This window comes from Muscardinus avellanarius (genome assembly GCF_963383645.1).
Source record: "Muscardinus avellanarius genome assembly, chromosome: 17".
Lineage (NCBI taxonomy): Eukaryota > Metazoa > Chordata > Mammalia > Rodentia > Gliridae > Muscardinus > Muscardinus avellanarius.
Window position 1 is genome coordinate 62,941,528 of NC_137803.1, and position 14,308 is coordinate 62,955,835.

General features: G+C 52.0%; 1 protein-coding gene across 1 annotated transcript in view; it reads right to left on the minus strand.

Annotated features, from left to right (window-relative positions):
* The window catches only part of RAB31 (RAB31, member RAS oncogene family), a gene marked incomplete at both ends in the record, with an annotated part of 97,898 nt that continues 83,590 nt past the window's right edge, over positions 1-14,308 (minus strand). The window contains 2 exons of the mRNA XM_080714543.1: positions 1-98; positions 10,264-10,373. Of these exons, the coding sequence (XP_080570669.1) occupies positions 1-98; positions 10,264-10,373 (208 nt within the window). The remainder of the gene's footprint in view (positions 99-10,263; positions 10,374-14,308) is intronic.

The following is a 14,308-nucleotide window of genomic DNA, read 5'->3' on the forward strand; positions in this document are numbered from 1 at the left end:
TCAGCAGCACCGCCGGCCCGCTTGCGCGGGGGGCTTCCCCAGCTGTACTGTTCCGTTGTTTCTGTTTTCGTGGGGGTCCAAGGGGGGGATTCGGCGGCCTGGAACAGAAAGGCAATCAAGGCTGAGTCAACCCTGCACACATTTGCCTCAACACCTCGACTTCATGTGCTGGCCATATAGAAATAGAGGTGCTAGCCGGGCGCGGTGGCGCAGGCTTGTAATCCCAGCATTTGGGAGGCTGAGACAGAAGGATCGCAGTTAGTGGACAGCCTTAGCTATTAGTGAGGCCCTTTGCAACTCAGTAAGACCCTGTTTCAAAGAAATAAAAGAATAAAAAATAGGGCTGGGGGTGTAGCTTGGAGGTAGAATCCCCCTGGTTTCCATCCCCAGTACTAAAAGAAAAAATAGAGGTGCTACCTCCAATTCTAGAACTTGGGAGGCTGAGACAGGAGGTTTTAAGTTCGAGGCCAGCCTCAGCAACTTAGTGAGACACTGACTCACTCTAAAATACCAAAATGGCTGCGGGTGTAGCTCAGGGGTAGGGTGCACCTGGGTTCCGTCCCAGTACCACCGCAAAACAGAGGAAACAGGTGCTTCAGGAGGATGCCTGCCCCTCCCGCTTTCTGGCCTCCGCAGCTTCACTGTGAGAAGTTAACTTCACATATAGAAAGTCAAATGAGCACCTCGGGCTTCCTGACCAGGGTCTCCTGGGAGTGGGAGACCCCAGCCTCTGGCACCAGCGCGCTCCCGCCATGGCTCCCGCCATGGCTCCTCTCTCTCCCGCTGCCTGACATTAATGGATACAGTCAACAGGCTTCTGTCTAATCTTCCTGGTGGTGCAGTTATTAACTCTTAGCTGGCCAGCCCTCATTTTGCCAATGTACCTAGAGCATTAACTAGAATGTCCTATGGCAATATCAGTCATAAGAAACAGAATTTGATGTTGTATACAAGTAATCTTATATTGACTTAATTTAAAAATTTTCCTTTACATATAAACACAAAACAGACAAAAGGGGATAGGAAAGTGGTAACTAACGGGTATATGCTTCTTCTTAAGACAATAAAATGTTTTAAAATGGGCTGTGTTAGCCGGGCGTGGTGGCACACGCTTGTAATCCCAGTACTGGGGAGGCTGAGACAGGAGGATTGCAGGTTCCCAGCCAGCCTCTACTTAGGGAGGTCCTCCACAACTCAGTGAGACCCTGTTTCAAAATAAAGAATAAGCCGGGCGTGGTGGCGCACACTTGTAATCCCCGCGCTTGGGAGGCTGAGACAGGAGGATCGCACAGGTTCAAAGCCAGCCTCAGCTACTGAGTGAGGCTCTCAGCAACTTAGTGAGACCCTGTTTCCAAATAAAGTATAAAATAGTTCTGGTAGTGTAGCCCGGAGGTAGAAAGCCCCTGGGTTCCACCCCCAGTACCACAAAGAAAGGAAGAAAGGAAGAAAGATAGAGAGAAAGAAAGAAAGGAAGAAAGAGAGAGAGAAAGAAAGAAAGAAAGAAAGATAGATAGATAGATAGATAGATAGATAGATAGATAGATAGATTGAGCTGGGGGTGTAGCTTAGAGGTAGAATCTATCCCCAGTACCGCAAAAAAAAAAAAAAAAAAAAAAAGTCCAGTCCTAATCTAGAAAAAAATAGCACAGCAAGTGTGCATTTCCCTCTTCTGGCCCTGCTGGTTTTTGGTTTGTTCTTTTAATCACAATGAATGGGAAATAAACAGAATACTTCATCTATCTACTTTGTTAACCTTAAGTGGTATGTAGAAGAACCCAGGGGCTTTCTACCTCTGGGCCGCACTCCCAGACCAGACCTATTTTATACTTTATTTGGAAACAGGGTCTCGCTAAGTTGCTGAGAGCCTCACTAAGTAGCTGAGGCTGGCTTGGAACCTGCGCGATCCTCCTGTCTCAGCCTCCCAAGCGCGGGGATGACAAGCGTGCCCACCATGCCCGGCTATATCCTTATTTAAATTGGCACTATTTGGGGTGTGTACTACGCACCACAATGGGAATGTTAGCTTATGCATCGGAAAGATTCCTGGCTAGAACTGTAATTCTGATTGACACAAGCTGTTGCCCTGGTTCACTTAGAAGACTAGAAGGCATCATGGATCAGCACGAGGAGCTGAAGTCTGAGCAGTTGGGGCAGCATCAAAGTCGAATCCCGGGTCACCTCAACTTCACGCTGCCCTTGCGTGAACTGGAACGTGGGCAAAGCAGCAGTAGCCTTCCAGCCTCCCTTTCCGCCTCCCCTACGGGCCTCGTGTCTTAAGTTCCCAGGGTTTCTTCCCAGGAAAAGCACCCCAAGTCAGAAAACCCGTATGCAAGACCCGGCGGACGGAGCGACCCGGCAGCCTGCCCACCCGCGTCTTTCCCTTCTTGCCCGCCCCTCCTTTCCTTCCCGAATGGACGAGCGAGGGTCTTGGGTGCACAGTCTTTCCGGGAGGCGTCTCATGCTTGAAACTCTTAGCAATGTGTTCCAATGAGGTGTGGAACCTGGCTTTTATAGGGGCCAGGGTCTTTTATCTTCAGAATGCTCAAATTCTCACTCAAGAGAATGTTTTAAGTCGTCTGCCCTTATCCACAGGGGATGTGTTCCAAGACCCCAGTGAACGCCTGAAACGAGATCACACTGTATCCTGTACAGACCTCTCGGTGCCGGGGATGCGACTCAGCGCAGCCTGCGGGCTTGGCAGCCAGAAGGAAGGCCCTGGGCTTCACCCCAGGACTATAAGACAACAAAAGTGTCATATACTTTTTTTCTATACACACACACACACACACACACACACATATATATAATAGGGTGATACATTCATCCCCCTTTTTTTTCAGTACTGGGGATGGAAGCCAGGGGCATTCTACCTTCAAGCCATACCCTCAGCCCTACTTTTTAGTCTATTTATTTATTTCTTTATTTATTTTGCAGTACCAGGGATGGAACCCAGGGGCATTGTACCACTGAGCTACACCCCCAGCCCTGTTTTTTAGCCTTTTAATTTTTGAAACAGGGTCTCACTGAGTTGTGAAGGGCCTCGCTAAGTAGCTGAGGCTGCCTGGGAACCTCGACCCTCGGTCTCCGCCTCCCGAGTGCTGGGATTCGAGCGCGCGTCCCACGCTTAGAGCAGCACGATTCACAGGAGCCGACTTCTGAAAGCCACCCAGGTGCCCATCAACAGATGAGCGGAAAAGGAACACGTGGCATCTGCATACAGTGGAGGTTTACTCAGGCATTAAGAAGAAAAAGGTCGCCATTTGCAGGCAATGGATGTGCCTGGGAGAAGACCCTCACGTGAGTGCGGCTAGTCAGTCTCAGAAAGTCAAGGTGGTGTGTCTTCTCTCCTACGTGGAAGCAGACAGACCCTACAGGACGTATCGGGAGACCCCGGGTTGAGGGGTGCGGGAGGGCGAGAGGGCGGGAGGAGGCCCGAGGACAGACCCTGTCCCAATGGCGCACGGCCCCGCGAAGGTGAGCTACCCACCTCGCTGACTCGCTGGGGAGGCAGAGGGGCGCAGGCGGGATGTGGGGCACGCCAACAGCCGTGTGCCTGTGTGTTTTTACCACGCGGAACCTCACTGTGACGTATAATTTAATGCACTAATAAATAAGTTGTTTTGGTGACACTGGGCATTGGGAATTCAGAGGCATTCTACCTCTCCGCTACATCCCCAGAATGTCCCCTTTTTCAAATATTTTATATTGAATCAGGGTCTCGCTACAATATTGAGAGTCCCGCGAAGTCACTGAGGCTGTCCTTGAACCTGTGAATCTCCCGTCTCAGCCTCTCAAGTACTGGGATTACGGGTAGGGGCCACCATGCTCGCCTTAATAAAATATTTTATTTATTTATTTATTTATTTATTTATTTATTTATTTATTTGGTGGTACTAGAGTTCCTGGAAACCCTTCTACCTCCAGGCTACACTCCCAGACCTATTTTATATTTTATTTGGAAACAGGGTCTCTTAAGCCAGCACGGCTGGCTTCGAACCTGCGCGATCCTCCTGTCCCCGCCTCCCGAGGTCAGGATTACAAGCGTGCGCCACCACGCCCGGCAATAAAATAATTTTTAAAGAAAAAAAAAAGCCGGGCGTGGTGGCGCACGCTTGTAATCCCAGCATTTTGGGAGGCTGAGACCGGAGGATAGTGGTTCATGGACAGCCTCGGCTACTTAGTGAGTCCCTCCATAACCAGTATGGAAGGAATGGGTGACAGCGCAGGGGTCCCCAGAAGCCCGGGCTCTGGGTGGGCTCACTGGCCTTTGGTGGGAAGAAACGCCCATGCTTCCTGGCCAGGGCCTGGTCCGTTTCCAGGGACAAGTTAGTAGGATTGGGGACCTGCTTTTCTTCTAAAAAATACGTGGCCTGGGCCAAGGTGGAATCAGCCCTACTTCAAACGAAGCAGGAAGAGAGGAAACGCTTTCGCTGTCACCTTCAAGCAGGTCAGAGGCCAGCCAGTCCCTCTGGAGAGGCAGTGCCCTTCCTGAGACCAGAGATCGGCGCTGTGGACCAACACAGGCAGCTCCACTCTGCGGTCCCAGGAACCAAAGCTCACCGCGCGTGGAAGAATGCTTCTGGAAAGCTGCCACACACGGGGTGCCAGGTGGTCCTCGGGCCTGCTCAATCACCAGACTCAAGTCCCCAGGCCAACATCTCAAAAGGCTCTGAGATCCCCTGCGTGCGTTTGCTCTTAAAAAACAGCCTTCAAGCACACAGTCTCCGTAACAAACTGTTCTCAAACATAAATTCTAGGCCAGAGTGTTTATTTGAATATGGTTGGGATTGTGTAAGATTCTGCTAGGGTTGTTGTTGGAGTTCTTTCCCTGAGAGTCTAGACAAAAAATGGGTTTTATAAATGCCCCCACGGGAATGCAGTGAGAACAAAGTCCAGACTCCACATCTGATCACAGTTCTCAGCGGGGGCTAGCATGCATTCACACACACACACACATAAATCCGCGCACCGCAGCTGCTCTGGGGCCTCCCGGGCGCGGGCTCCTCCGCAGCAGCCCTGCGGGAGCCTGGCCCGGGCGCAGCTGCACGGCCTCTGTCCTGGACCCTCACTTTTGGAGTCATCCAGGTTGGTGAACCAATCAAGCCCGCCAGCACTTGGCGGTACTTTCTCTTTTTAAAATCTGTTGATTGGTGCGTTTTAATTATCCATCTTAGTGAGTCTGAAATGACAGTCACAGGGCACACACTACTTGGCAGGTTTCCCCGCACGCACCCGTCTCCCTTCCTCCTTCCCCGGGCGTGTTAGAGCGGCCGGGTGCCTCCTCTGACACACACTGCTCCTTGCGTGACCGACGGCCCTTCGTTCCCTATTTCTCTCAAGCTTTTACAGATGAGAGAAAACTTATGACCCCTGACTTTCCGAGACTGGCTGATCCCAGCAGAATATTCTCTAGTTTATGCATTTTCCTGCAAATGACATGAATGTGTTCTATTTTACAGCTGAGCAAGCTCCATTTTGTTTAACGCAATAGGTAGTAAGGGCTCATAAAACAGGACGAGCCGTCTCAGGAATGATTCTGCTCCATTGTCTACGATCTCTTGAGTAGTGTGTGCGCGCGCGCGTGTGTGTGTGTGTGTGTGTGTGTTACTAAGGATGGAAGCCAGGGACATTCTACCTCTGGGCTACACCCCTGGCCCTATTTTATTCTTTATTTTCCAGATAGAATATGCTCACACGTCAAATTTATAGGACAAACCATGAGTACTCAAATAAAAGGCAGGCACTCTCAGTGAGAGCTGGAGCAAGGGGACACAAAGAGGCTTGGACTGGACCAGGAAGGAAGGGAGGTCCGCAGGGGAGGGAGGAGCACTCGGGGTGGGTCTGGAGCCAGCCTACATCCCAGGAGGATGGGGCACAAATCCGGCTACGGAGCATCAGGCGCTGAAACCACAGCTTTAACCCATCTCCTAAATGGAGAAGTTCACCTGGAAGGCCCTGAGATCCTTTGGTTTGTGTGTTTAACACGGCAGTATGTAAACAGCAACTAAAGGTTCTTTGTGTTTTCATATACTGATTTAAAAATTCAAGCCAGGCGTGGTGACACACACTTGTAATCCCAGCATGTGGGAGGCTGAGACAGGAGGATCACGGATCGCGGACAGCCTCAGCTACTTAGTGAGGCCCTCTGCAACTTAGTGAGACCCTGTTTCAAAAATAAAAGAATAAAAAAATAGGAATGGGGCTGTAGCTCAGAGGTACAATGGGTTCTATCACCAGTACCACAAAATAAATAAATAAAATTCAAATATATGATCACTTTCTTGGTCAAAGATATTTCTTATAACTCACAGAGGAAACCTTTAACGTTCAAATTCAAGGTATAAGAACCCAAGCATTATTATTTGAAAATGCCTCTGAGCATTCTGGAGGCAGCCCTGTTCTAAGGTGGGTGTCGGGGGCGTGGCCTCTGCAGGCAGGGCGTGACTGCAGGCGGGTCCCTTGGGCGTGGCCGTGGGCGGGTCCTGGGGCGTGGCCTCTGCGGGCAGGGCGTGACTGCAGGCGGGTCCCTGGCAGATGGTCCCTGGGAACTCACCCGGGTCCCTCACCTCCTTCCTCTGCTCACTGTGTCCCACCATCATGCCCTAGGTCCTGTACCTCCAGCTCCTGCTCGGCAGCAGGGGTAAGTGCATAAACACGGACTGAATCTTCAGAACCGTAAGCAAATAAGCCTCCGTTCCTCTCAGTGGTGGTGGTGAGGTGCTGGGTCAGTGGTGAGTGGGTTACTGAGACGCCGAGAGAGAGGAGCAGATCCTGGGTAGAGACGCTCGGAAGGGCAGTAGTCACGTGCATGCAGATGGAGGGTCCAGATGAGCCCCAGAAGAGGCCCAGAGGGACACCGAGCAGAGGACCCACGCACGAGGGCAAGCTGCCACGTCAAACAAAGCAGGTCACCGCCTTCAAGAGGGGACAGCGGCTGGCAGGCGACTTCCAGTTAGAAAACAGATTAGTTCATGTTCATAAAACGCAGCTGTCTCGCTCCGATCACCCTGGATCTAAAAGAGATCGCCTGTCTCTCCACCAAGCCGCTGCGAATGATTTCGTCTGAGCATACCTTCCTAGAGGCCGCTCGCTCCCACCGCTTGTTCTGGCTTTTGACTGTCTTTTCTCCCCAGCACACTGGCCTTTGGAACGCTGTTTGGGGCACATGGGGGTCAGCAATATCTAGTTCTATTTTCAGCTGGGGAGGTGCGCGTGTAGTACAAGTAGGAATGGAGGAAAGGAACACACCAGAAGTTTATTGCAAAATATTCAAGCATGCTTGGAATTGTGTTTTAAATCAATCTATAATTGGCTACAAACCCCACTGTGAAGAAATTCACCTGAAGGACCAAAGAGGCCAGTGGAAATCCCAGTGTGTCCAGGAGAGGGAGCGAGGGAGGGAGGGAGAGGAATGGATGGCCAGAGATGGGTGAATAGGTATATGGACAGACAGGGAAAGACAGATGGATAGAGTTGCGGATAAACAGGAAGACAGGTGGAGAATGGAGAGGTGGAGAGAGATGGGTGAACAGGGTGACAGGCAGGCAGAGCTAGATGGGTGTTGGGGACTTAGGGTTCGTCTACGCACTGTGCTTCAGAAAAGCTTGTGTTTTGGCAATGCAGCAAGGTTCAGAGGTTGAACATGGCTGGAGGAGGTGATCACTGGCGTGTAATCTTGGGGACTATGTCTGCCTGGCTGCTTGCTGTCTCTATCCACTTCTTTGTGTGTGTGTGTGTGTGTGTGTGTGTGTGTGTGTGTGGTACTGGGGATGGAACCCAGGGACTTTCTACCTCCAGGCTATACTCCCAGACCTATTTTACATTTTATTAGGAAACAGGGTCTCACTAAGTAGCTGAGGCTGGCTTCAAACCTGTGATCCTCCTGTCTTAGCCTCCCAAGCCCTGGGATCAAAAGCATACGCCACCACGCCCGGCTTTCTCTGCTGCTGCTTCTTCTTCTTCTTTTTTTTTTTTTTTTTTTTTTGCGGGTCTGGGGATAGAACCCAGGGGCATTTGACCTCCAAGCTATACCCCCTGCCCGATTTTTTATTCTTTATTTTGAAACAGGGTCTCACTAAGTTGCAGAGGGCCTAAGGACCTGAGGCTGTCCAGGAACCGCGATCCTCCGGTCTCAGCCTCCTGAGTGCTGGGATGACAAGCGTGCCCGCCCCGCCCGGCTCTTTCTCTGCTTCTTTTTTTTTTTTTTTTTTTTTTGGTGGTACTGGGGTTCCTGGAAGCCCTTCTACTTCTGGGCTACACTCCCAGACCTATTTTTACATTTTTTTTTATTTGGAAACAGGGTCTCCTAAGCCAGCGCGCATGGCTGGCTTCGAACCTGCGCGATCCTCCTGTCTCAGCCTCCCAAGCGCGGGGATTACAAGCGTGCCCGCCCCGCCCGGCTCTTTCTCTGCTTCTGACAGCTATGGCCGAGCAGCTTTTCCGCTGCCATGCCCTGCCGCCATCCCGTTTCTGCCTTGGCGTCAGCCAACTACGGGCTAAGCCCTGAAAGTGTGAGTCAGAGGAATCAGTGACCTTGAAGCCATAAGTACCCAGTGCTTTAAGAGAAACAGCATTTCTTCCCAAATGAAGCAGACCGCCAGGATCCAAGGAATTAATTATTCAAAATCTCCATCATGGTGAGCCATCATGACCTCATACCCGGGAAAGGATGTGCACTGGCTGAACCATTCAAAGAAATCCTCTAAGATAGTAATGTTTAGCCGGGCGCGGTGGGCACGCTTGTCATCCCAGCATTCGGGAGCTGAGACAGGAGGATCGCGGTTCACAGACAGCCTCAGCTGCTTAGTGAGGCCCTCCGCAACTCAGTGAGACCCGGTTTCAAAATAAAGAATAAAAAATAGGGCTGGGAGCATAGCTTGGAGGTAGAATGCCTCTGGATTCTACCCCCAGTACTAAAAAGAAAGAAAGAAAGAAAAAATCAAAGAAAGAAAAGAAAAACAGAACAAAGACAGTAGTGCTTGCCACTCGGCATGTTGTTCTTTCTGAGATTCTCGTGTGAGTTTTGTTTTCATGACGACTTCCGTCAATCTCAGTTGCTTAGCGAATTTCAGGCCCATAGGACACCGAGCCCCTTGCCTGAGCCCCGCCGTGTGCCCTGTGGGCCCGAGAGCGCACGCGGAGGCACGGTTCTGCAAAACAGAGGAGCTGTGCGAAGAAAAGGTGCCCGCGCCGGGCGTGGTGGGCGCACGCTTGTCATCCCCGCGCTTGGGAGGCAGAGACAGGAGATCGCGCAGGTTCGAAGCCAGCTGCGCGCACTGGCTTAAGAGACCCTGTTTCCAAATAAAAATGTAAAAATAGGTCTGGGAGTGTAGCCCGGAGGTAGCAGGGCTTCCAGGAACCCCAGTACCACCAAAAAAAAAAAAAAAAAAAAGAAAAGGTGCTCCCGTACCGGTTACAGGACGTTAAGAAAACCACCTGTGAAGCCCCAACGTGGAACAGCTGAACATACCAGAAAAACCTAACGCCGCGAGGAAAGAATGAGTTTGCTCTTGGGGAAGAACTCCCGTCCTGAGTTCAAGCCAAACTTGAGATGTCCCCGGAGGGGCGAGTACAGAGAGCGCCGTCGTCAGAACAGGCAGGGGACGGAGGATGTGATTTCCAACAGGACGGGGGAGCGCCAGCAAGAAGGGTTCAACCAGGCGACCACGGCGTGGACGACGCGCCTCGGATGAGAGTGTAAATAAGAGCAGGAAGACGACTCCTCTGCGGGGAGCGGGAAGGGAAGGTGGAGTGGGCTCGGGACTGGAACGGCCGACGGCCCCGGGGGCTCAGGAGCACGCATAGCCATGGCACCAGACAGAACTCCCGCGGAGGAAAAGTTCTACTTCAGAGCACTACAATTTTATCCTCGGACTCCCTGAAGCACAAATGTGAGACCAGGCACAGTGTGGCACACCTGTAATCCTTGTACGTGGGGGGCCGAGAAAGGAGGACCGCAGGATTGAGGCCAGCCTCGGCAATTTAGCAAAACCTTCAGCAACTTAATGACACCCAGTTGTAAAATAAAAAGTAAAAAAGGGCTGTAGCTAAAAGACTGGGGGCTGGGATGTAGCTCAGTGGCAAAGTGCCTGCCTTGCAGGTGCGGTGCTCTGGGCTCCATTCCTAGTTCAAAAAACCCCACAAAAACCCAGGACCTCAAAAGAGAAAAAAAGCTAAAAGATAGACTGCCCCTGGGTTCAGTCCCCAGGACCAAAAAAAAAAGAAAGAAGAGAAGACAGAAGAGATGCAATCCCAGGCACTTACTGATTCCTTGAAAGAGCTCGTCGATGTTAATGGCGTTCTTGGCGCTCGTCTCCACGACGATGGCTCCTATGGAGTCTGCGTAGTCCTTTGCGTCCTTCAGGGGGACCTCCCTGGAAGAGAGACCCGGAGAGGCGTGAGCGCTCACGCCAACAGCCACAGAGCGCCAAGAGCCGGCGCTCAGGGCGCGTGGGACAGCCCCTCCTTCCCTACAGATACCAGCCTGATCACCTGGCACGTAACCAAACCCCAGTGTGGGCTCAGCCTGGAGACGTGGTCTCTGACAACCGTGGAGACGAGACGCGCCTATAAAGTAGACTCCCCGTCCCCACGGAGGAGCGCGTGTCAGGGCGGGACAGACAGTGACCACGGCGGCATCCACTCCCCATCAGAGCCCGGGCTGGGGTGGGCTCGCATGTCTGCCCCCTCCCACACTCGCGGTGAAATGTAGCTGCCATTAAAGAATACTAAGGGGTGGAACTTTAAGAGATTAAGCCACGAGGGTTCCACCCTCGTATGTGGGATTACAACCTTATAAAAGGGCGAGTTTGGGCCCCTCGTGCTCTTTGCCCCCACACCTATGAAAACAAAGTGTCCCTCCCTGCCACCCGAGGCGCCATCTTGGAACCCCAGGCCCGCTGGTGTCTGCATATGACCTCCACACACTCGTGCACAGAGCACTAAGGCAGCTTAGTTTCAATTTTTCTTTTCTCTATTTCAAAATTATTAAAACAACCTTGTTGGTGTGTCTGTGTTTCATGCTTTTTTTTTTTTTTTTTTTTTTTTTTTTTTTTTGCGGTACTGGAGATGGAACCCAGAGGCATTCTACCTCCAAGCTACACCCCCTGTCCTATTTTTTAGTCTTTTTTTTTTTTGAAACAGGGTCTCACTGAGTTGCAGAGGGCCTCACTAAGTAGCTGAGGCTGGCCGCGAACCGTGATTCCCCTGTCTCAGCCTCCCGAATGCTGGGATTGCAAGCGTGTGCCGCTGCGCCCAGCGTGTACAAGCTCTTGTGGGGCATTTTGTAAACAGTAGTCCCTCACCGTCTGCAAGGTATTCAACCAACTGGAAATTGGAAATATTTGAAAAATAATTGTCCCTGTGCCGAGCGTGTACAGACTCCTCCCACTCGAGTCACCTCCTAAATGACAGAGTATGACAACTTCGCTACAAAGGATTCAGCATCGGAGTCATCTAGAGATGGTTTCAGGTACACTGGAGGGGACGCGTAGGTCATATGCAAATAATATAGTATTTGCCGTCTGTGGGACCGAACACTACTACAGGTGTCGATATTCATGAGGGGTCCAGGAATGAGGGACACGCGTGTTGTCTTTCACAGACCAGAGAAAATCTCGGAACGCTCTGACCATTTGGGATGACAGCGGTAGTAGCTCTCGCCCCTGGACCTTCACCTTCATAGGCAAAGGTTTGGGGCCACGGACGCCATCTAAAGGAGCATCTAAAAATCTCTTTTTCAACGTGAAGATGCTGTAGTCGATCCATAGACTTGAAACAGCCGTAGTTCTAAAATACGTCAACTAAGAAGTTTACTTATCTATTTAGTGAGTGTTTACCGTGTGGCTATTAGCTGCTGTATGCCAGCTCCTCCTCGGGTACCAGGGAAACACCGGCCCTGCCTTCTAGAACCTACATCTTAGAGCAGTCAAGACAAATCCACGGTGGCTGGACCCATGACACAAAGCAGTTCAGGAGAGGAGGGTAGAAAGTGACCCGCTCTGATCCGTGGGACTCAGGAAGATGCCCTGGAGGAGTCGCCCTCAGCGTGATCACGAGACCCAAAAAGACGGGTGAGAATTTGTACCACAGCAGCACAGGCGAAGGCCCAGAGCGGGAGCGTGCCTCTCTCCTCGGATCACCGAAGGTGGATGGAGTCTCCACCCATCGCCGTCGGGCGCTGTGGTGGCTTCGCACACGCACGGTACGCTGTGTGAGTGGCAGCAGGTCACGGTGGCCGGTGCCGGTGCCGGGAGAGTCCGTGGGAGTCGTGGCCGGGGACAGGAAGAAACCAGGCCTTGTCTTAAACCTTGTGGCCTCTGAAGAACAGGGGGTCACAGGGGCAGCTCCAGGTCAAGGGAAACTGGTCTACGGAGGAGAGGGGAGGGAGGCAGAGACTCTGGAAGCTCTTCTAATGGCGGCGGTGCGAGGCAACATAGACTGAAGGATGGCTGAGAAAAGAGAACCCATAGTCCCTGTGACACAATCCGTCCTGAGGACGACGGGGCCACGGCACCAGCCCTCGACATGGAGAGGTGCTCAGCCCTCTTCCTAGACAAATGGCTTGCCCCAGAGGGCACGCTCACGGAGATGGAGGGGTGTCCTCCAGGTGACCCAGACAGCCCGACCACCCGCTGCACCCGCGCCCCGAGGCTGTTCTTCCAGGCGCAGCAGAGGCCGGAGGGGCTCAGCATGGCCTCAAACTGCTAAATACACGGAGTCAAGGTGGAGCGGGGCGGGGAGCGTCATCCCACACACCTGCTAAATTTAGTTAGGTCTGGCCTAAGCCGACCTCCATTCATAGTTTATGTTTGGCCTAAAGGCTTCTCTCTACATCGTGAACCTTAACCTGACTTGATGTGTGCAGAGACTGTAGCCTATGCTTGTAAAGGATACCATAGCCGGCCAGGCGAGGTGGCGCACGCTCGTAATCCCAGTATCAGGAGGCTGAGACGGGAGGATTGCAGGCTCAAGACCAGCCTCCGCAACTTAGTGAGGCCCTCAGCAACTTAGTGGGACTCTGCTTCAAAATGGAAAATAAAATAGGGCTGGGCTGTAGCTTAGAGGTAGAATGCCCCTGGGTTCGATTCCTGGCTTCAAGAAAAGAAAAGTGGCTTAGTCTCAGCCAGTCACAACTGTTCAAACCATGTGTGAATAGGACAGATGTGAGCTGTGATCAGTCACGCGCTCTCTCTACCGTACTTCCTTTCCCTAGGTCAGTTTTCTGGCTATAAATATAACCTTCCCATGTGCCGGGGCAGAGCATCCAGAACCAGCTGGGGGCCAGACTGGCGTCTGATCTAGAAATATAAACGAAGCCGACTAAAATTTGCAAAACTAGATTTCCTGTGTGTGTGTGGGGGGGCTAGGACTGAACCCTGATTCTTACAACAAACGTCAGACGAGTGCATAACCACTGAACGACACCACCAGCCCACAATTTGTGTGTTCATTTGTTTTGTGGTACTGGGGGTGGAACCCAGAGGCTTTCAACCTCCGGGCTATACCCCCAGACCTATTTTATACTTTATTTTGAAACAGGGTCTCACTAAGTTGCCGAGAGCCTCACTCAGTAGCCGAGGCTGGCTTCGAACCTGCGCGATCCTCCTGTCTCAGCCTCCCAAGCACTGGGATTACAAGCCTGCGACACCACGCCCGGCTTAATATGTTTTTTTTTTTAAAACATGATTAAAGAACAGATAATTACTCAAAGGCTATGGAGGACCAATGAAAGTCCTTCCAGTGTGAACAGATGCACTAACCTTTTCTCCTCCCTCCCTTTTTTCTCCTCCACTGCTGGGGACCGACCCCAGGCTGTCCTGATACCGAACTCATCACATCCCAGCCCTTTGGCCTCACTAAGTGGCCCAGGCTGGCCTTGAACTTGCAATTCTCTCACTCCGGCCTCCCAAGTCCCTGGGATGGCAGGTGTGCACCACCGCGCCCGGCTCCGGCCACTGGAATCGGCCATAATGTCTGCATTACTGTGCTCTAATAGAAAGTACAGATGTGGTCTTTGCTCTGGGTTCCTGGTACAGAGCTCCTCAAGCCAGTGGAGAGTCTTGACAGTCACAGGGAGCGGAGGTTGACCGCACCTGGATTTCTGATACTCTGGGGCCCCTGGATAGCAGCAGGACTGGGCTGTTTGCAGAGAAACCAAGCCCACGATGGGCTCCTCTCCAGCTCCTGAGGCCAGGATTGATCAATCATGACTAGCTAACGGGGCCTCAACAAAGACCAGAACACGAGACCTGGAGGCCTTCCAGGCTGGTGAGCAGGTGCAGTGCCAGGAGGCCTGGACGCCCTCACC